The sequence below is a fragment of the Triticum aestivum genome, chromosome 4B (assembly GCF_018294505.1).
Source record: "Triticum aestivum cultivar Chinese Spring chromosome 4B, IWGSC CS RefSeq v2.1, whole genome shotgun sequence".
NCBI lineage: Eukaryota > Viridiplantae > Streptophyta > Magnoliopsida > Poales > Poaceae > Triticum > Triticum aestivum.
The window spans coordinates 489,796,663-489,817,521 of NC_057804.1; the positions used below are offsets into that span (position 1 = coordinate 489,796,663).

The following is a 20,859-nucleotide window of genomic DNA, read 5'->3' on the forward strand; positions in this document are numbered from 1 at the left end:
TGAGAGCTAGGCGCCACACTATACAGTGCATCGCCTAGCTCTTAGGCTCTGCACAATGACTTAGCAATTTTTAGGCAGTCTGGGTGCAACGCTAGCCAGACGTGTAGTGCCTATCTGTGAGGCGTTGCATAGTGTAGCGTGGCGCCTTTGCGTTGGGCGTCACACAAAAAGGTCAGCCGCGTGAAATAGTTTCACGGATAGTTCATTCTGTGATTTGATTTTGTCCACGGATTAAATTTGTCAAATTTGTCCCGACACACTGCCTCACAACCTACTGTACGATACGTGCACGTGCCCCGCGCGCCGAGGCAAAACTCGAGGCATTACTAGTGCCATGGTCGGGTCAACATCACGCCGCAGAGCATGGATCCACTCAATCTGCCGCGCCCGCGCCCGCGGCCGAAACCGGAAACGGCACGGCAGGCCGTGTTTATTTTCTTCCCAGGCGCTGGTATACACCCCAGCAGCACCGCGTACGTACGTACGTACAGATCATTCAAGGCCGTGTGCTCTGCCCAAGGATGCTCTCTGCCCAGCTCTGCTCGCGTCTGGTAAGGTTTTGCGTGAGACGGGGATCATCGGGACAGGGAGCAGTGAATTCAATGGGCCTCCTTCGTGGCTTTGGCGCCTGCGTGCGGGGAGCAAGCAAATGGCCAAAATCAATGTCCATGTGTCGTGGCGGTGGGTGCAGATCCGTTCTTGGCCGGCCTCTGCGCCTCTGCTACTGCTTTGCATCATGTTGCGCGACCGCTGCTCCGGCCGATTCCACAGTCGCTCGGCTTAGTTACCGTTCGTCGAGGCAGTAGCACTAATGATGGTTCAGGGCTCTGCCGATACGTTCGTTTTGGTCATCACCCATCAGCCTGGGGCAGTTTACAACCCGGCTCCATATCATCAACTTCGTTTTCCTTGCCAAGATCGTCTAATCAACTCGGGCATTTTTGCATTGCAAATGTTTGTCAGGTTTTTTGTAAGATTTTTTTTTTTTTGCGGGTGAGGTTTTTCATAGCATTTCAATCCTTTACCTTTGGATCAAAACAATGGTGGCACCTAAATTCATATGGAATGAACTCCCATGGCTTAGTTTCACAGATATTTAAACATCCGCTCCTACTGAGTGTGTGAAAAGAAATTGAAATACTATTTAGATGTTTCTAAAAAACAAAAAGAAAATCTACCAGTGTGGTGTCAAAAATGTTCTTATATTATGGGATTGAGGGAGCAGCAAGGAAGGAGCTATTTTTGCCGTAGCCAATGTGGAGAGGGGAGCGGTGTAAAATCTAGTCATTCCAAGGTAGGTTTGTGGAGTGTAGAAATTTATAAGCAAATATGATGGTCAAGCTTTTTAGTAGTCACTTCTATGAACATGATGTATTTGTGCAACATACCTTCAAAAGTAACGTTTTCATGGTTTACACATGTATTGATTGATAAATATTTTTTTAGGGGTTGCTAAATACTTAACTATGCTACCACTTGGCATGAGTGGTAAGCTACATCAAAACAATGAAAAAAATATATTTAACTATGCTAATACGCTTTCCGACATGAAAAATCTTAAGATGAAAACACACACAAAGACAAAATCATGGAAGGGAGAATATCCATTGTGCAGTCCCACAAACAGAAACTCTAGGGCCCATCCGTCCCCTCTCTCCTCAAATAGGGCCCATGAGCTCTGTCACCTGATCCAAAAGATCCTGCACATAGTTCACAACTTCCCACAAGCCACTATTTTCCCCACTAAAAAACGCGACACTATTTTCCTTAAAAAGCATAAGCTACTATTTATTTGGTGTTGCTAACACTATTTATTTTCTCAAAAGGAAAGACAAGCTACTGTTTTTCTTATCCTAAAGGTTGGCGCAATTTTGTTATATTGCTCAATTTCTTTTTTAACACATATTGCTCAATTTCTTCTAAGCAAGTCATTCAAAATCTAAGATCGTTTCTAGACAATATTCAACCGGGCTGGGCTAAAACCCACGCCTCCACATGTTCGCGGACGTCCAAACAGTGTATGGGCTTGTTCGCATCGAACCCCCATTTGTCCGTGCACATAATCGTGTCCCTCCAAATTATCCGGACACACACATTCGTGCGAGAGAAGGAGGGGAGGGGGGATAAGAAAAAGTGGTCGAGTGGACCGTGTCTGACGTGGCTGGTTGATCCGTTTTCTTCTCACATGTGGAATGGGTTGATAGGGAGGGAGGGTTTGGGGGATCGTTTGGATAGACTTTTTCTTTTCTTTCTGTCTTGTTTTGTTACTTTGTTGTTCGTTTGGGGAGGATTTCTCCATTGGAGATGCTCTTACGACACTCAGAGTGCAAATTGCTTCTGTAAAATTAAGTACTACTTCCTCCGTCCTGGAAAAGAGTGTACTTTCAATTTTATTAGAAAGTCAAACCTTTTTATGTTTGACCGTATTTATATGATAATACACCAATATTTATGTCATCAAAATAGTAACATTAAATCCATGATAAAATATATTTTCATCATATACCTATTTGGTTTCACGAATATTGATATATTTTTGCACACACTCGATTAAATTTTGAGATAGTTTAACCCTCCAATAAAAATTGAAAGTACACTCTTTGAAGAACCAAGGGAGTATGTAGTTACACAAGCGTATGCTATCGGTCCATAGACCAAGTCTGTACGTGCTGGCATCACACACGCAAACAGCCATACACACGGTCACATGCCTCCCTCGCCCATGGCCATGGACAATAAAGCAAAGGAACGTTTTCATCGTTTCCGTCTCCCTATCCTCACCTCCGCTCGCCGCTTCGCAATGGCGAGCGCGGCGACGGCGAACGACATCTCAGACAACCATACCGTCCCTCCTCCCCCTCGCGCTCCCATGGCGTCCCCTACGAGGGCATCTCCTCCAATGTAGGCGCGGGAGGGCGGCGCCACCGCCACCACCAACGGCAGACAGGGTGGAGCCAGGCATGCATTCATCACTATCCCTAGTTTCCTACCACTGGCGACGAGAGGTGCAGAGAAGGTTAGGGTCTTGGGAGCATACTTATCCGCGTATACATCTCGACGGCGTATCGCACGGATCTACGACATTCTTGGCGCCGGCCGCTCGGTGTGTTCTTGATGAATTTGGCAATGTTGTTTTCCTAGAGTGTAGTTTGTTGTGCGGAGGATCTTTGCGAATTCTCCAATGTTTGGAGCCTTTTAACTTCTTTTTTTTCTCAAGTTTTTGGTGATTTCGGAGACTAGGAAACAACAGCAGGGGAATGAAAGGTGGGTGTATTTTGAGGTAATTCTTCTGTGGGTTCTTGAGTGGCCACAGACCCACAGTGTGGTTGATTCTGAGGTCCATACCTTGTGAGATCATGCTCACTGCTGTTTTTTACAACCCCTAGTTTGCTTGAATGGTACCTGTGGTTGAATTCTTGGAATGCTCTTCTGCACAGGGGTCAAGGTTTGGTATCCTGAAATTGTTCATTCATGTGCGCTTGATTGGGGAATGTGGTTCGGTTTGTGCGTTGTTTGTTGCAGTTACTGAATATGTTTGGTTGGTCTGTTGATAAGATGATGAGGACTGGATCTGGCATTGTGCGAAACGGAGCCAGCTTTCCACCCTATGTTTTAGCTACCTTTCGTGTCAGCACATATGCTATAACAGCAGAGAGCACACATCAATCGTCGTGTTTGGGAAGGCATATGCTGCAATTTTCAGTTCTGGCGATAATCTGTTTTAAGCTTTAACTCATGCTCAGGCGCCAGGAGTTTGTACCCGCGTTTTCTTATTTCACCTGACCATCTGCGATTGTGAAATCATCTTTGCAGCCTCCAAAATGCTTGGCGCTTCTCAACACAGTGAGTAGAGGGAGCATGATGAGCAATTATTTCCTCGCGGTTGAGCTTTCATGGGGACGGCTGCATGAAACCATCATTCAGAAAAAGGAAAACCATCCTTAATCATAGTGGATACGCAACGCCACGGCCGAGCTGAGCTCGGCGCCACCGCTCGCTCGACGGCGCGCACGGCCATTGATTTTAAGTTCTTGTGGATGGGCGCACCTCTTTCCCCTGCCTGCAATGATGGCTCCGGCCACGACTGTCGAGCGAGCGTCGAGGCATTGGTCAGAGGCTCACGCTCCCCCTCTTTCTGTTAGTGCCGGACCCAATAGCTCTGCAATTATTTCGGGAAAATGCCGGTCCGCTCGTTGCCCGGCGCTCAGTGACTGACGACGACCCCGCGTTCTGTCTGTGGGTGGGCTATAGGCTTGGCTCCGATGAGCTCCGCACCGTCCAGTTATTTAGACGGGTGCCTTCTTTTTCCGGTGCTCCATCATTGCAGAGTTCCGGTGGAACCAAGTTTAGGGTTTAGGGTGCTCCATCATTGCAGAGTTCCGGTGGAACCAAGTTCTCGTCTGCCTTCGCAACTGGTTACGATATGCTCGAGTGTTTAGGTCTTGTTTGCAGACATGTTTAGGAGAGAGAGAAAATGTGCGCGGGATAAAAATCACTGCTTTCATTGAGAGTTGAACTCAAGAACCTCCCGCTTACTAAACGGGTGCTCTAACCAGCTGAGCTATGAAAGCTTTTTGTTGTAGGAATAGACACTGCCTCTATAAAAAGAGGTACGTCTTACAGCCGTGGAGCAAAATGCACATGACCACCGTGCGCATACGTGATCCACAGCTTGAGCATGAGGTGAAGAATGCTGAGAAACAGAATATCTTGCAAAAGGTAGGATGTTATTTTTAACAGGAGAAGGTTCTCGAATAGGCGCGCAGACTTACATAGTGCTGAGTGTGTGCCCATGCCCCGCTCAATTTTTGAAAATTAAATAGAAATAGCTTGTGTTGTAAAAGATTTTTTTTCAAATTCTTCAAATTTGTACAATAAGTGCCCCACTCCACAAAAGTTGCAGGTCCGCCCCAGGTCACCAAGGCCGCAGAAGCAACTTCATTGATAATGTTGCAAAATCGTACAAGGTGGAATAGTTGCACACGCTTCGAATCAATAGACGGAGACCTGCCTGCGACATGAACCTAATTTGAGAAGGCCAGAGACAAGCATGCCATCTGCTTCTTCACCGCCGCCACGGCAGCCATGGAAGCAGGGAGTGACCACCACCGAACCTTGTCAAGACCAGGTGCCCCAGAAGCTTATTCATCGAGCTTTTGTCACATCCACCTTTGGCTGCTTCCACCGTCCATGGATGGCGAGCTTGGGATGCAGAAGACGGCCATCGGATGCGGCTTAAGAGCGCCGATGACAAGCTCTTTGATGGCATAACGCCAAACTTCCCTAGGGACACACATGACCTAACACTACTATGAACAAGGAAGTTGCAGTCAGCTCTCCCATCTTTGCCCCAGTGAGCTACACCGGCAACGAAGGTCCAAGATCGGCCCAGAATCAAGATCCGTGAGCCGGCTCTCAAGTAGACAAAGGAAGAATCTTCCTCAAAGCGGCTGTTGTTGGTTACACACAGAGTCGTGTAATTGCAGGTCATCGGTGGTGGTGGGGTGGGGCTTAACGAATGAACCTAACAGAGAACTATGAGCAAGTATGCAGGTTTAGCAAAAAAGTATGAAATAAAGTAAAAAAAATCCTTTTCCTTTATATGTACATAATATTGCTACTATCATCGCAGAAGAGGCTAACCTATTGGTTAAGCCTTTCTCTCTGAAAGAAATTCATGAAGTTGTTTTCCAGATGGAACATGATAAATCCCCATGTCTTTATGCATTTGCTGCAGATTTTTATTAGAATTTTGGGATTTATTCAAACATGGTCTCAAGATATTTGATTTTTTAGGGGTTCTCAGGATATTTCATGATGTTTCTAGTTAAAGCTACAGGCCAATTGTTTAGTTTTTTTATAAAAAAACTGGTGGATTGTTTAGTGGGCAAACTCATAAATTACACACACAGCTTGTTCTTCAGGCCCATATTTATGTCTTCCATCCACATTTTCTGATGGGCTGGGTGTTCCAAGGCCAAGTCCAGCTCCAATGTAACTCTGCCCCTGTTTATGGTGGAAATTTAAAAATATCTGGATTAACTATAATTTGTTTACTCTGGTTTTCAAAATATGAATACGCCAAAATACATCAGAATTTAGACTAGTATGTTTACTTAACGTTAGCACTAACTTTTTTTACAAAAGTCTTGATGAACATGGTTAATCTTGTTGTGGGTAGGGTTATATCCCTTATTCACAAAAAGTTGTCAATGGGGTGTATATCATGGAACCGGTGCTCATTTTACATGAAGCCTTGAATTTTGTGCACCAAAAGAAACAAGGAGATCTTTTGTCTCCCCTACTGTTTGATCTTGTTGTAGATGCCCTTGCTTTTGCTCCTTGATAATTCTAGAAATTCTTAGATTAATTAAAGGACTGCTATATGACACAATAGATGGTGGTGTTAAGATGCTCCAATATGCTGATGACATTGTATTCCTTCTGAAAAATATGATTTTAGTAGTGCTCATCATCTAAAGTTATTTCTTTGTATATTTGAGCAAATGTCTGGACTTAAAAATAAGTTTACATAAGACTAAACCGTTTCGTTCTTGTGACACTAAAGAGAGATCTCTAGAATACAGGAATATCTTTACTTGCCATGTTGAGGAATTTCCAATGAAGTGCCATGGCATTCTTGTACATGGGTCTTGGATTTACGACAAATCCTGAAAAAATCTAGAGGACAAATTAGAGAAAATTTGTGAATGTTGCCAAGGGAAAATGTCTTCTATAGGAGGCATACTGGTTTATTTCATTCCTGCCTTTCTAGTATACATTTGTATACAATGTCATTCTACAAGCTTCATGTTGGCAATAGGAAAAGAATGATCTTTTTTAGACCTGGGATTCTTTGGCAAGAAGACCCAGCCAAGAAAAGATATCATTTGATCAGATTGCCTAAGGTATGTCAGTAAAAGTGCATCTCTTAAACACCCCTACTAGATTTGGGTGATCAATGGCAAACCAATATAGAGGACTAACTGTCCATCAAATTTATTTTAGGAATTTAGTGTTATGGTTTGAGTGGGATATCAATTGTGAAATGTGCCTCCACATTTTCAAGAAGTCGTCTCCTCCAAGAGATAAACATGTGATTTACGCTCGCTTGGAGATACCATTTGCCATGTTCATGCCACGAGATGCGTGCAAGCATGATCGATAGTGTCTCTGAGGTGGACCAAACGCAAGAGCCCTATGGTTATGAGCAGCCGTATGTATTGAAGGAGAAAGTCCACGCGAACTATACTGAGGTGCTACAAAATGTCGTTGATGTAAAGATCACGGCGTCAGATGAATGCCACATCACACTTGTTTTCACTGATCCGCACTTCTCTATGATCTATGAGCAGTAAAATGTACGTAAAAAAATGCTCATGAAGTAACATGTCCTTGACCTGACAACAATTTCTCTGGGTGCATTTTAGTAATATGGTGTAACATTATAAAGCCTTCCCTCCTAAGAAATCTTTCTTTCGCAATGATTTGCAGCATATACTCTCTCTCTTTTGTGGGAGGGATTTGGAGCATATATACTCAGATGGATAAAATAATAGAGTCGAGAATTAGCATACAGAACGCAACAAAACATGTAGTTCAGAAAGATGTCCAATTATTTATCTAGTTAAAGTGAGAATTTTAACAGCTACGTTGTTCGTTCCTTTATACTCCGCGGGGCCCTCTGAAATGGTTCGTTGATTCTTTTCTTTGGGGCTAATGCTTCGTGAAGATAAAGATTCTATCTCTCTTTTGTCCAACTTTCAAGCACCCAAGGAAATAAAAAGACGTGGAAAGTGAGCTCAACTGATGCAGCTAGTCGAGTTTCATATATTTCTTCTTGACTGGCACTTTGATCATGCGTGATGCTTAGTCTCCAAGTGGAAAGGGAATTGGATCCTTCTGCTACGTAAGCTCACCAGTGAACCGTGGAAGAGAACTTTTCCTGGCAATACAGCAGCAAGTAGCATTCATGCTATATATCTCCCATCAAATGGTTTCCTTCACGCATATAAACAATCTCATTTCAACCTCCTATTCATATCTCCCTTTGGTTTTCCGTCACTATACAGAATAAGATAAGATTGGAAAGCACGAAATTCAGTGCCTACTATTATTTTCTGTTCCACCATTTTTATCTAGATCTACTATTAAAGGAAGGTGATATTCTTGGTTTCGTCCTGCTTCATTTGGTCCCGCTTCGATTAATTTCACGTACGCTTCCTTACTTGCCAACTGTTTTGGCCTAGCGGAGAAAGCCCACTTGGCGGCGCACTGAGGCCCAGGTCCGGAGAGCTGGCAAAAAATAAAATTGCTGATGAGAGGGTTCGATCTCATAACCCGCGAACCGGCCACGCACAGTTTGTCCAACTGGCCCAGCTAGAAATATTTTGAGAGGATTTTTTTTTCTTCCGTTGTAACGCACGGGCCTTTTTGCTAGTATAAAAAAAAAGAAACCCAGATTATAGACAGGAAAATGCATAACAAATGGTCCAAATGGTCAAGTGAGGAGATGTGTGTGCCGTCATAGAAAAAAACTAGGCGCCGTCCAGAGAAATCGCATGTCTGTTGTCATTTCCACCAGTTCCACTCGCCTACTGCGTCAGTTATGGCTACATGCGTGGGGTATCCTCCTTTAAAAAAAACAAGCGTGGGGTATCCTTGAATTTATGTCTTAAAATTTTATTTCTTTTCTTTTATATTAGGTTTATGTGTCTCATGGCTTTCTGCATACCTTGTGGTTGTCATGGCCGATACGAAAGGGATATGTAATATTTTGGTCTTGGCTCTAGGTCCAGTGTTTGTCCTTCGAGTTTTCATCCTCTCTTGGGGGTGGTGGCGATAAGTTTGGGTTGACCCGGTTCTCTTGTTTCAATATTTTCTGCTCATGAGCTTATTGCATGATTACTGCAATAAACCAGTGCTTTTATATCTTGTCTTACTTAGAAATGTGTGGCCCCCAGCCGTGATCTTAGGCTCTCACTTTTATGGCGTAAGCCACTCAAGCGACCCTTCAAAACCTATGAAACTAGTCAAGTTTGTGCAAGTCTAGTCTTCTTTTCTTTCTTCTTCCATTTCAAAAAAAAAAAGTCTTCTTTTTTTTTAAAGAAGGAAGACCCCCAGCCTCTGCATCTAGGCGATGCATGCAGCCACTTTATTAATTATTTACAAAGACCTTATAAAGTAATACGTTAGTAAGTCTGAAGCCATCGTCTTGGCAACATCTGTCGCTACTCTTATCCAGTTGATGAAGGGATGCTGATAGTCTGAGTCTAATACCAAACAGACCTCATAGCAAATCCTAACATCTAAGACTGGAGGGCCCAACCAAGCCACTTGCCGGGTATGGGGCACACACCGGTCCGGCGCACTCTCAGCGGCCGCCGTCGCCAACTGCCACCGATTCATCTTCAGAGTTGTACTGGTGCATCGACCTTGCCCGACCTAGCTGTCAACTCCCTAGTCTAGTCTTCTACCCCCTACGCTCTAAAATAAGTGTCACTAATATAGTGCAACCTACAGGGAGTACTATTTTTCATGCGATTGTTACAAGAATGTTAGGATGCAAAAAATAGAGCTAGAGAAGATAGCTACAAACGGTTCCTCAATGTATTTTTTAGTTCTATTAGAGATCTTTCTGATTTCGTGTGGGTTTTAATTTTTGGATGTGATATACTCTGATTACAAGTTTTATAAAATACAAAGAAATTCAATGTCAAAATATGTGATCAATCAGTTTTAGTTAAAACCACACAAATTGTAACTTTGGCTATTAAGTACTCGCTCCGTCCGAAAATACTTTGTCGGAGAAATGGATGTATCTAGATTTTTTTTTATAGCTACCCGCTTATTTCTAGACACATCCGTTTTTATTTATTTCTACGACCAATATTTTCAGAGGGAGGGAGTACGTATGGAAACGAAGAAACTAAACAAATCTCTAAAAGCAAAGATAGCAAATCAATTAGGTTGAGGCAGACGGATCGTCACTTCCATTCCATGCATGCTGACACGCATGCAACGAATTCGCCCATGCAAAAAAAAAACTTAACCACGTAGCTAGCTAGCGAAGTGCGCTTTGCTTAGTGACATGCATGCTGAGCTCCCGGCCGCGCATGCATGCAGACTAGACAGCCGGGAGAAAGCTACGTAATTCCAAAGAACCGGAAAGGAATGCGTCAAAAGGGTCAAATGGGTGGAATTCTGACCTTGCGAGCAGCCCCTTCCATCGCAGAAAACCAAAATGAAAAGGGGCCGCGCATTTTTCTTCTCCCCTCTTTAATCCTGCTACTTTGAATCTGCCTTTTGTTTGCTCTCTTATGAAAAGCCCCTCTGAACTCCGCTGGATATCACGGAGCACGCCCTGGCACCCCCTAGGCGTTGAAAAATTGTGGTGCTGGAGGGACGCAAATAAAATTTCATATAACGTGCTGGGCCTGTGGGAAAAAGATTGTCGCTCCTTTCTTTTCTGTTGCGGAGATGCAGGCCGTTGTTCTTTGCTTTGAGCCAAAGCAAAGTGAGCGGGCGAAGGAAGCAAAAAAGATTTGGAACCCAAACTGAAGCTGAGTAAGCAACTAAGCATGGTGGTCATCAGCTAGGCATAAATTCTACTAAAAAAGCTTGGCATCAATTAAACAAAATCAAAGTCAAGCAAGCTAAGCTCCGCCCTCGGTCGATCGGGCTCGCATATTCTGACGGAAAAGCATGCGGCCGGATACGGGCTAGCGAGCGTAAAGCCTATGCAAGGATCGCCTCGTTGTGATGCATCGCCCGCCCGTTTCATCGTGTCGCTATCCGGATGCGTCGTCGCGGGGGGAATAAATTATGGGCGGCATATTTTTCTGTTGTGAGATACGCACGGCAGCCGACCTGAAGCGCTTCAGGTCGATCGGCGAGCTAGCTTAGGCCCTAAGTCTGCGCCACGTACGCACGCAGCTGCCGCCCCGGCGGACCCGGCCTGTCTACATGGCTGCAATAAACAAAGTTGGTTGGTTGTAACTTTCTGGTAGTATGGGCAACTGCAAGCGATGGTGATTTGTTAAACTGTAATAAACTGTCTGAATGTTAGATCAGGTCGACGACGGCCGACCTTAATTCCGGAGACCGAAGAAATCAACCGTTTTAATACCCTGATTTGGACCGTACGTGACAGAGCAGCTGACGCATCGAGCTACTCATGGTCTGTCTGCGTCCCGATATGCATTATATCTGCATGCACTGCTCCTGATGGCGATTAGATTTAGCCGGGTGTCAAGAGAAACCTTAATTTTCTGAAACGGCAGCGTAGTGATACCACACCTCTCATGTGCTCCCATGCTTCAAATTTTAAAAGTCATATTGCTGAGGCGTTTGGTACACTGCATAGATTTTGAGGTATTCCGCATCTGTGGTGGTTGATTAGGGCATGACTGCGTGAATACAAGTCAAAAATTATGTTTGCATATACTAACTCCGTCCCAAAATAAGTGACTCAACTTTGTACTAGCTTTAGTACAAAATTAATACAAAGTCGAGTCACTTATTTTGGGACGGAGGGGGTAGTTTGGTAGGCTGCATCACATCACTGAAGAGTTTGATATTAATATTGTTTTCATCAAAAGGAAAAGGACTCAAATAGCAAAAAAATGATAACTGTTGACTCGGGAATCTATAGCTAATATATAGTGGTAGTAATAAAAGAGTTCTCCCCTCATATAGTTAGGGTTCTTTTCCTCCTCCTTCGATGACTAGAAGGCGATGCCAATCTACCCTGGCTCCAACCAATGCACCTTTGTCTCCCCATTTGTCCCTTCAGAAATGGGAGGGGACGAAGACCCCAGGGATAAAGTTAAAGTTTGCCTCCAATCAACACCGACGAGACAATGGCATCATCGCCGACATATAATAAGGTCTTCCTACCTTGTCCACGTTTTGACGGTTCATCCTAGCAGTGCCGAGAGGCGTGTGGATGATGGTGTATGATCTGGTTTTCCAGGTTTTTTTCCTTCTACAATTTTGTCTTGGTCACATTGTCTAGTGGAGTAGACAACGTGGTTGTGCATCTTAGTCCTTCGGCTCCAGTTACGACCAATGATGGTTGTTCAGTCTCGGCCTTGTTGAGGAGCATGTGAGACTTGTGTTTTCCAGAATGTCAATATTGGGTAGATCGTGACTTACCCCTTAGTTCTCCTCCAAGCGAACAAAAGAGGCGGCTAGGGTTTCTATCTCCTGTTGGCGTCGCTGCTGATTTGCCTCGTCTCCTATGGTCTTAAGGCCATGGAGGCGCGGTGGATCCCGGCCCTTACCGGCGGGAGTGTTCCATTTTTGTATGTTTCTTTGAGTTTTGCTAGGGTTTGTGTCTTGCTCAGGAAGACGAGACGTTGGCGGCTCCCTGAAGATGGAATAAAGTTCTCCCCGCCTTGCCCCCGTCCCGGTTGTATGTCTAGCATCGTCGGGGGACGTGTGGAGGTGTATCTCCGACGGAGCTCGCGGGATTCGGTTGGTGGGTCTGCTCGGATTCGGTCTTCGTTCGTCTACATTGGTGTCTTTAGGTTGGGTCCTTTTGATCTACGCTTCTCTTCAACGGTGGTGGTTGTTGTCTTGGTGCGCCGATCCTATGGGGACTTAGTATAATGACTTTCTGATTGTCTACTACCATAAGTTTTGCCCAGCTCTGACGAGGGAGGGGTGATGGTGGCGGCGTGCCTTCGGCTTGCTTCAATGCTTATAGTCGACGCTAGATGGTCTACGGATCTGGATGTAATTTTTATTATTTCTGGTGTTCGTTGTACTACCATGATTGATGATGAATAGATCGGAAGTCCCCCCACCCTCAAAAAATACATTTGTATTTTTCGGTTCCGTCTGGACATATCTCGAATGTTCTAGAAGCCCTCTTCGGCGTTTTCTTCTCCGGGGCGACAATCTGCTACGCAAATCACAGCCATGGACGTCTTCTGGTCTACATTGACTTCTCCCTGACATCTACTTCTATAAGTCTCTCGGTTTGAACAAGTTGTCTGCTGAGACGGAAGGCCAGAGGCAGCAACGAGCTTTGCATATGACACGCTGCGGTGGATATAGGAGGAAGAAGGCCTCACACCTCAAAACTTTAGATCAATTTTTGTAATGGTGATTTAATGGTTTGTTCTACTTTTTGTTTGCGGGAAGGTTTTGTTCTACTTAATATATGCTCTTAGGCCTTTACTAAGAAGAAAAATAAATAGTAAAAGATCTCTCCTAAACACAGGGAGAAATGTATGAAGGGGAATTGATCCGGCCGACGATGTCCCATAGGCTTATGTACACGTAGGCATAAGCAAGGGAGGGAAACACACAAAGACAATTTCGTAACTGAACCTGGGGAACCACGACAACTGTCCGCACCTACAATGCAATGCCTATTGCTGCAAGAAATCTCGACCAGGAATGAAAACAATATTAAACAAACCAAAATATGTATCCTCTTGCAGATATTTTGCAATAGACAACGGGAAAACTTGAGGCCTAATTAAGCTGCGGGAGGAGTATTTCCTTTTCTTTTGAGAGAGAAGGCTGCAGGAGTTCACACAGAAGTTCTGCCGGCGTCCAATGGCCTGCAGAAAAATGTTGCGTGCAAGGCGAGCCAGACATTTCGAGAAGTGGTCACGCCCAGCGAGGCAGCCCGGGATCCCTGCGGGGAGAAGGGGAAAAGGAACCCAAACACCGGCGGCAAGTTGGTCAGGTCACGTGCGTTGCATGCGGTTCGCAAAGGCAGCACGCTACGTTGCCCGGCTGGGAATTAACTTGACCGCCACGCAGCACTCGTTGCCAATTCGAAGTCCACCATCCCAACACACACCATACACGAGACGAGAATACGAGATGCTACGAACGAGACAGCACACGGGTTGCACACAGGAAAAAGGCGTGTCGTGACGATCGAGCCGGTCAACGGGGAAGGTCAGCGTTGGTGCTGGAACTGGGCCGGGCCGGGCAGGGCTGGCGGGCGGGGCCCATCGGGAAGCCCCTCAGGCTACTTGCTTGTCAAGAAGAAGAAGAGCGTGAACGTGGTGGAGGGAGCGTCTTAAGCGCCAAGAAAGAGGGGAAAAACCGATTAGGAATACAGTACAGTGTGAGTAGCTGTCGGAGGAGTGAAAGCGACGCGCCGGCCGTTTCGTGCGTGCTGTGCTGATAAACCTGCCACGCAAGGTACGGGGGTGGGGCGAAGGGCAAATTCGGTACAACTGCCTTCCGCTTTCGTACATGGGAGGAAAACAACTGTGGTGAAACGAAGGAATTAAACGTCTCCATCACGAACCTCCAGCGTCTACGGAGAAACTAAAACCAGAGAACGCGACAGTTATTTTTTATCTTTGACATTATCCCTTTTTTAATCTCTGAATGCACCACATTATAGAGCGGGGGCGGTTTGGTATTACTTTTTCGGTGGTTTCAGAATCTCTATGTAATTTTTATTATGTTTGAGATACTTTCTATTTAACTTTGATAATAAATTTTGATTTTCACAAGAAGAATGAAAGTGGCGACTTTGTAATTTATTATATTGATGAAAAAAGATTGCACTTCCTATATCTACCCAATTCGATGCTTACTGTAGTACAGTGTACTATACTTCCAAACCAAGTTTCCTGAAAAAACAAAAACTTCCAATTCAAGCAAGTAGTAGTTGAAAAAAGCGAAACAAGGCAAGTGTGGATTAGGAGAACGGTTGCGGGCCAAGCTCGAGCCATCTAGACTTCTCCACCAAGTCACCTCGGGGCAGGGGCAAAACCGCCATCCGAAGAAAAGAATTTTTTTCCAGAAAGAAACCGCGCGATCGGGCGAGCCGAGCCGTCTCAAAACTAAACTAAAAGCCGGCACCACGCGCCCATCCTGCCTCCTCTTCCTTGCCGCGGCGCAATACAAAAACCGACGTCCTCGCCGACGTGCGCCTCACGAGACCGACCCGCCGTCCCACTCCCCCGCTTCTTATATATTCCCGCCCCGCCTCCGGCCCCAACTCCACTTAGCCCGACCCGACCGCCTCCACGCATCATCGACGGTGAAGCCCGTTGCGTTGCGTGGTAGCGACCGTCTCCACAGATCGGGATCAGGCGGCGATGGACTTCTCCGGCGATGTCAAGCAGGCGATCCCGCGGCCCGCCGTCGCTTTCGGCGGCGTCGGGAGCGCTGGGCCGTCGCCGCTGCTCAGGGGCTGGCGGGAGTTCAGGCGGAGCGGCGCGCCGGTCAGGTTCCTCTGCTTCGAGGGCGGCGCGTGGGCTGATGTCGAGGGCGAGGCGGCTGTGCCTCTGCGCCGGGCGTTCCTGGACGGGAGGGTGGTCGCTGAGGCCGCGTATGGCGGCAGGGAGTTCCTGTTCGACTTCTTGCGGATGGTGCGCATCGACGCCGGCACCGCCGAGGAGGTCGCCATGGGCTGGATTGACGACCGCGGGGCCTGCTTCTTCCCTGTGCCGGACAGCGGGAGGAAGAGGAAGAGGGGCGAGCCTGAGCTGGAGGACGGGGCGTCGTCCGGGGTGGAGGAGAGGTCCGACGAGAGCAGCGACACGGTGGAGTCCGGCAGGGTCAGCAAGGCGGCCCGCGGGGCTTGGGGCAGGGCGGTGAGGCTGAAGGAGACAGACAAGTTCTACCAGGTTGTCAAGAAGCTCTTCCTCAGCGGGATAGCCCCTCGGGTGGGCGGCGGCGTGGCGATCACGGCGGTGCACAAGGTCGCCCAGGGTCCTCGGTGCAGGGCGTTCCAGCAGCAGGGACAGCTCCTAGCCGCTGCGCGCGGCGCCGACGGGGGCAATGCCAAGTTCGCCTGGTACGGCGCGCCGTCGGCGGACGTGGCCGCGGCGGTGGAGCACGGGTTCGGGAGGACCAACAGCCGGGTCCTCGGCCATCGCGCGCACGGCGACGGCGTCCACCTCTCGCCGCCTCAGTCTCCTTACGCCAGGTCAGTTCGGAGTTTTGAATTTGTGGTTTTGAATCTTGAATTCTTGATCGATGGCAAGAATGAACATAGGCATATAGCTTCAGCATAATTTATCAGACACAGTTACCAATTCGGATTTGTTGCAAATTGCATTCATATTTCCCCATCTCCCGAGAGTTTTTTGTGTTCATATCTGCACTTCTAGTTTTTGAATTGAGAAATAGACTTCTAGTTTTAAATCATGAAATAACTTGTACTCGGTACAAAATATTCCTTTGTTCTATTTGCTCTCCTATAGGCTGCTCGTTTGTATCCATGGACATCACCACATCAATTGATTGCATGCTATTTTAGCCTTTGGTTTCTATGTATCTTGATTCATATTCCTAGCTCAAAAATTAGGGGGAAACAAGCTTGCATAAACAACAGAGTTAGTTTATCTATGAATGCAGTAATTGGACTGGGTAATGGTTTGTGGAAGGGAGGAAGATGAGCAAAACTGAATCATGTTTCCTGCTACCTAGAGCCCGGGTGATGAAATATGTTCTAAATGTTCTGTACATAAAGAAACTAACGAGTATGAAATCATTTTTGTGCAGCGCAATGCTAGCAAACGCAGATGAGAACGGCGAGGCGCACATCGTGCTGTGCCGTGTTCTGATGGGCCGGCCAGAGGCCATCCCAGCCGGGTCCTCCCAGCTCCACCCCAGCAGTGACAATTACGACAGCGCCGTCGACAACATGCAGAGCCCACAGTGGTACGTTGTTTGGAGCAAGGATATGAACACGAGGATCCTCCCAGAGTACGTCGTCAGCTTCAAGTGCCCCAGCCTCCATCAGATGCAAGGTTCGTGAAGTGCCCTGTCTGAATTGGTGCTACAATTGCTCCCAGATGTGCTTGGGTCTCATGTCATTGTTCGTTGAAATTTTGGGTTTCAGGATCATCGGAAGCGACCTCCCAGCTAAAGAAGCCTTCACCGGTGGCTCGTGACATGTTTCCGACGCTTTTAGCAGAGATCCAGCGGTTCGTGCCATCCTCCAAGCTGCAGACATTGCAGGGGACCTACAATCGCTTCAAGGTAAATTGGTGTTCATCGCCTAGTCCTTCACATTCATTTAGATGGCAGATCGGCACAGCTGCTGCATTTAATCGATGGGATCGTGCCTAGTTCGTATTTAAATCTCTCACGGACAAGTAATTTGTGATACTACAAGCACTGAATCACAGACAAAGTGTACTCAGCTACGATTTTCTCTGTGCTGCAGAAAGGGCAGATGAAGAAGGATCAGTTCATCCGATTCTTGCGCGCCTTCATCGGCGACAGGGTGTTGACAGCAGTTGCCAAGAAACTCCGAGGATACTGATGGACAGTGCAAGGGTGTTCTTCTGCCAGTTCTGTTGTCGTCATAGTGGTGTGCTGGTGGTGAGGTGGTAGCTCATTCGGCTGACTCCATAGAACCAGAACGGTGTGCGTGTCGGGTATCAACCAGATAGTTCTTCATTTCTTATGTCGCCGTAGTTTAGCCGAGAATCGTTGTTGATCTCAAGAACATAGAGGGGTTACGGCAATCTTCCATTAACCAACACAAAAGTTAGATTTTATTCTTGGTTTCTGCTATATTTTACTTGGTATTTTGTTACCTGCAATCTGTACAGACTGAAAGTTTTACCAATTTATGCCTGAAAGCAATCATTTGTTCGACGCCAGCCAACAGTTTCTTGTACCTGTATCGAAATACCATTTTCAGATATACTTCGTTTGTCTGATACTCCCTCCATTCCTAAATATAAGTTTTTGTAGAGATTCCACTATAAACTACATACGGATGTATATAGATGCATTTTGAGTGTGGATTCATTCATTTTGCTCTGTATGTAGTCCACCTAGTGAAATCTCTACAAAGACTTACATTTAGGAACGGAGAGAGTAGAAGATAACCCGTGGCCTACATTCAGTGACGCGAATTCAACAATGCCAAATGTACCGAATCATTGATGCGAAATAAATCCATCATTACCATAAGACCAAAACTGCTCTATGGCGAAGAGGAGCTAAGCTACGCTGGTGTCTTATTTCTCTGAGCTGGGTCAACCATCCCCCTCGCTGCCTACTTTTGACATTGCTGTTATATATGAGCCTACGGAATTGTCTTGTCTTGCTAGGGAGTTTTCCTGGGAGGAGATTGTTCAAGCAATCAACCATTTGCCTAACAACCGCAGCCCTGGCTCGAATGGGTTCACAAATGAGTTCTACAAAGCTTTCCACAGTGTTATCAAGGAGGATCTGCAACTCTTTTTTGATCAGTTATACCACAACCAAGTGGATCTCTCTGGCATCAATCAAGCATACACTTCCCTCTTACCCAAGGACAGCCCCTTGGAGTTGGGTGATTTTAGGCCAATTTCTATTGTACATAGTGTGCCTAAGCTTGCTGGCAAGGTCCTTGCCCGGCGGCTACAACTGCAGATCCCCTCTCTGGTTCACTCTTTGCAGGCAGGTTTCATCAAGGGCCGGTCTATTGTTAGAGAATTTTGCTATGGCTGCTAACATGGTTCAAACTGCTCATAAGAGGAAACTACCAATAGTGGTCCTTAAGCTGGATTTCCAGAAGGCGTTCGATAATGTCAGTTGGGCATGCCTCTTCAGCATTCTTCAGGCCCGTGGTTTTCCTCCACGCTGGATCATTTGGATTACATCGCTCTTGACCATAGCTAGCTCTCGGATCATGCTTAATGGTGAGCTGGGGGAATGTTTTGTTGCAAAAAGAGGTTTCCGTCAGGGCGACTCCATTTCGCCGTACCTGTTCATTTTGGTTGCTGATGTCCTTCTTTGACTTTGTTGTTCATGTTTTGAAGATGGCAGTCTGCTTCATCCGCTTGGCTTTGATCGGATGTTCCCTATGCTGCAGTACGCCGACGATACGTTGCTTCTGTTCCAGGGTAATATCCAGCAAGCGGCAATCTTTAAACAAGTCTTATCTGACTTCTCAGCTTTCACGGGACTGCATATCAACTTTCATAAAAGCACTTTGATCCCCATTTGCATCGACTCAAGAAGCACGCAGGAAATTGCCGATCTGTTTGGATGCCCCATCTCAAGCTTCCGTGCACATACCTAGGCCTGCCACTATCTTTGCACAAGATTAAACATGGTATGCTTCTACCTATCATCCACCGGGTTGATAAGAGGTTATTAGGCTGGCTTGCTACCTTTCTGTCAATGGGTGGTCGTTTGACCCTCATTAATTCAGTACTAGCTAGCATTCCAAGCTACTACATGACATGTTTCCTTTGGCCTAAGGAATCCATTGGTAAATTGGAAAAGTTATTGAAGGCTTTTTTCTAGCAAGGCAAGAACACAGTTAAAGGTGGCCAATGCCTAGTTGCTTGGCACTTCGCCACTCTGCCAAGACCTTCTGATGGTATGGGTATTAGGGATCTTTCTGCTCATAACCAAGCATTGCTCGGGAAGTTCACAACTAAGGTTTTGAAGTCCTCGGATGTCCCCTGCTTTCAATTGTTTGGTCAACAGTATTGTAAGCATTCTATCCCTCTGAAGAACTCCAACCGAGACACGGCAATCTGTAAGAACTTCAAGCAGCTCATTCCTGTTGTTCTGGCGTCCTCTAAGTGATCCTTGGGCATCGGCGAGCATATATCCTTCTGGCATGACAGTTGGTTACCAGCCGGGCAACTTCATTTCGCTCTGCCTACCCTCTTCTCTTATGCCAAGGATGGCAGTTGCATGGTGGCTTCTCAGTTCTCCCACGGTACCTGGCGCACTCAACTACATCTTAACCTATCAGCTACTACCACTCAGGAATTGCAGCCGTTGCACTCTTTTCTTGTAGTTGCACCGGCAGTTTCCGGCCATACATCAGAACTTCTGCTATACACCATAAGCCAATCACCACATCTCAGGTTTATCACCTCCTTACCTTCATAGGTGTGGGCTGCGAGTTTAGCTCCTAGATCTGGGACAAGATCATCCCTCTGAGGTACCTCGTTTTTCTGTGGCTGGCCTTCTGGGGGAGACTGAATACAAGAGACAACATGTCAAGGAAACAATGGTCATCGATCACCACGCATCCAGACTGCGACATTTGCCCTGCCAAAGAGTCTGCCAATCACATTGTTCTGCACTGCTACCCGACGTTTGTTATCTGGGACGCACTCCATGTAAGGAACTTAGCCACCGGCTCTGCGGACCTCATCACTTTCATGCAAAGAGCTCAGCTGACTTGGGGCACCTCAAACAAAGTACACATTCTTTTTGCGGCGGCTGCTGTCACACTTTGGCACGCTAGAAATGATCGAGTGTTCAATGGTAAACGATGCTCTCCCACTTATCTCAGGCAATATGCGTCGCAGCTCCTCAAGACATGGCAGCACTCGGCCAAAAGGTAGGTTGACAAGGATGCTATTACATGCTGGATAAACCTCCTAGGCTAATTTAGCTTTTCTAGCTTGTGTCCCTGCCTCCCCCCTCCCTGTACCTCACTCTCTTTCAAATGGCTGCTTATAGCCATGGCACCACGGTGCTCAATGTAAGCTTCATATAATCGACCTCTTGGTCTTCAGGCCTCGACTTATTTTGAAATATATAAGGTAGAGCCTCATCTACCTTTCGTTTCAAAAAAAAATAAGACCAAAACTTGATCCAGTCTACAAGGAAAACCGAACCGACAAACCACACAGCTGAAGGGCAATACATCAGGAAAACAGGTGAACGCCCTATACATATTTACAACCCAACACAAAGATCAACAACCAAAGAAATAACCCTAAAAAACCCCAAAGGAATATGCTATTGCGTGGAGCAGCACATGTTATATTGTAAGCATCAACAAGGCAACACTAGAAAAAACAACACGGGGGCAAACTCAAAAGTCGCTGAGACAGCACACCAACAACAGAAGTCGAAACCACTAACAAAGGGGAACGTAGGGTTCCACTAGCAAGGAGC

The 20,859-nt window shown here is 46.3% G+C and overlaps 1 protein-coding gene and 1 non-coding gene across 2 annotated transcripts; one reads left to right on the forward strand and one right to left on the reverse strand.

Annotated features, from left to right (window-relative positions):
- Window positions 1-4,496: 4,496 nt before the first annotated feature.
- On the reverse strand, window positions 4,497-4,571 carry TRNAT-AGU (transfer RNA threonine (anticodon AGU)). Its single transcript has one exon. It is a non-coding gene; the product is annotated as a tRNA-Thr (tRNA).
- A 10,237-nt stretch (window positions 4,572-14,808) lies between these two features.
- On the forward strand, window positions 14,809-17,600 carry LOC123092884 (probable inactive poly [ADP-ribose] polymerase SRO3). Its single transcript, XM_044514735.1, has 4 exons — window positions 14,809-15,913; window positions 16,492-16,739; window positions 16,832-16,971; window positions 17,159-17,600. The coding sequence occupies exons 1-4, from the start codon at window positions 15,081-15,083 to the stop codon at window positions 17,255-17,257; spliced, it is 1,320 nt and encodes a 439-aa protein (XP_044370670.1). The 5' UTR covers window positions 14,809-15,080; the 3' UTR covers window positions 17,258-17,600.
- The last annotated feature ends 3,259 nt before the right edge of the window (window positions 17,601-20,859 follow it).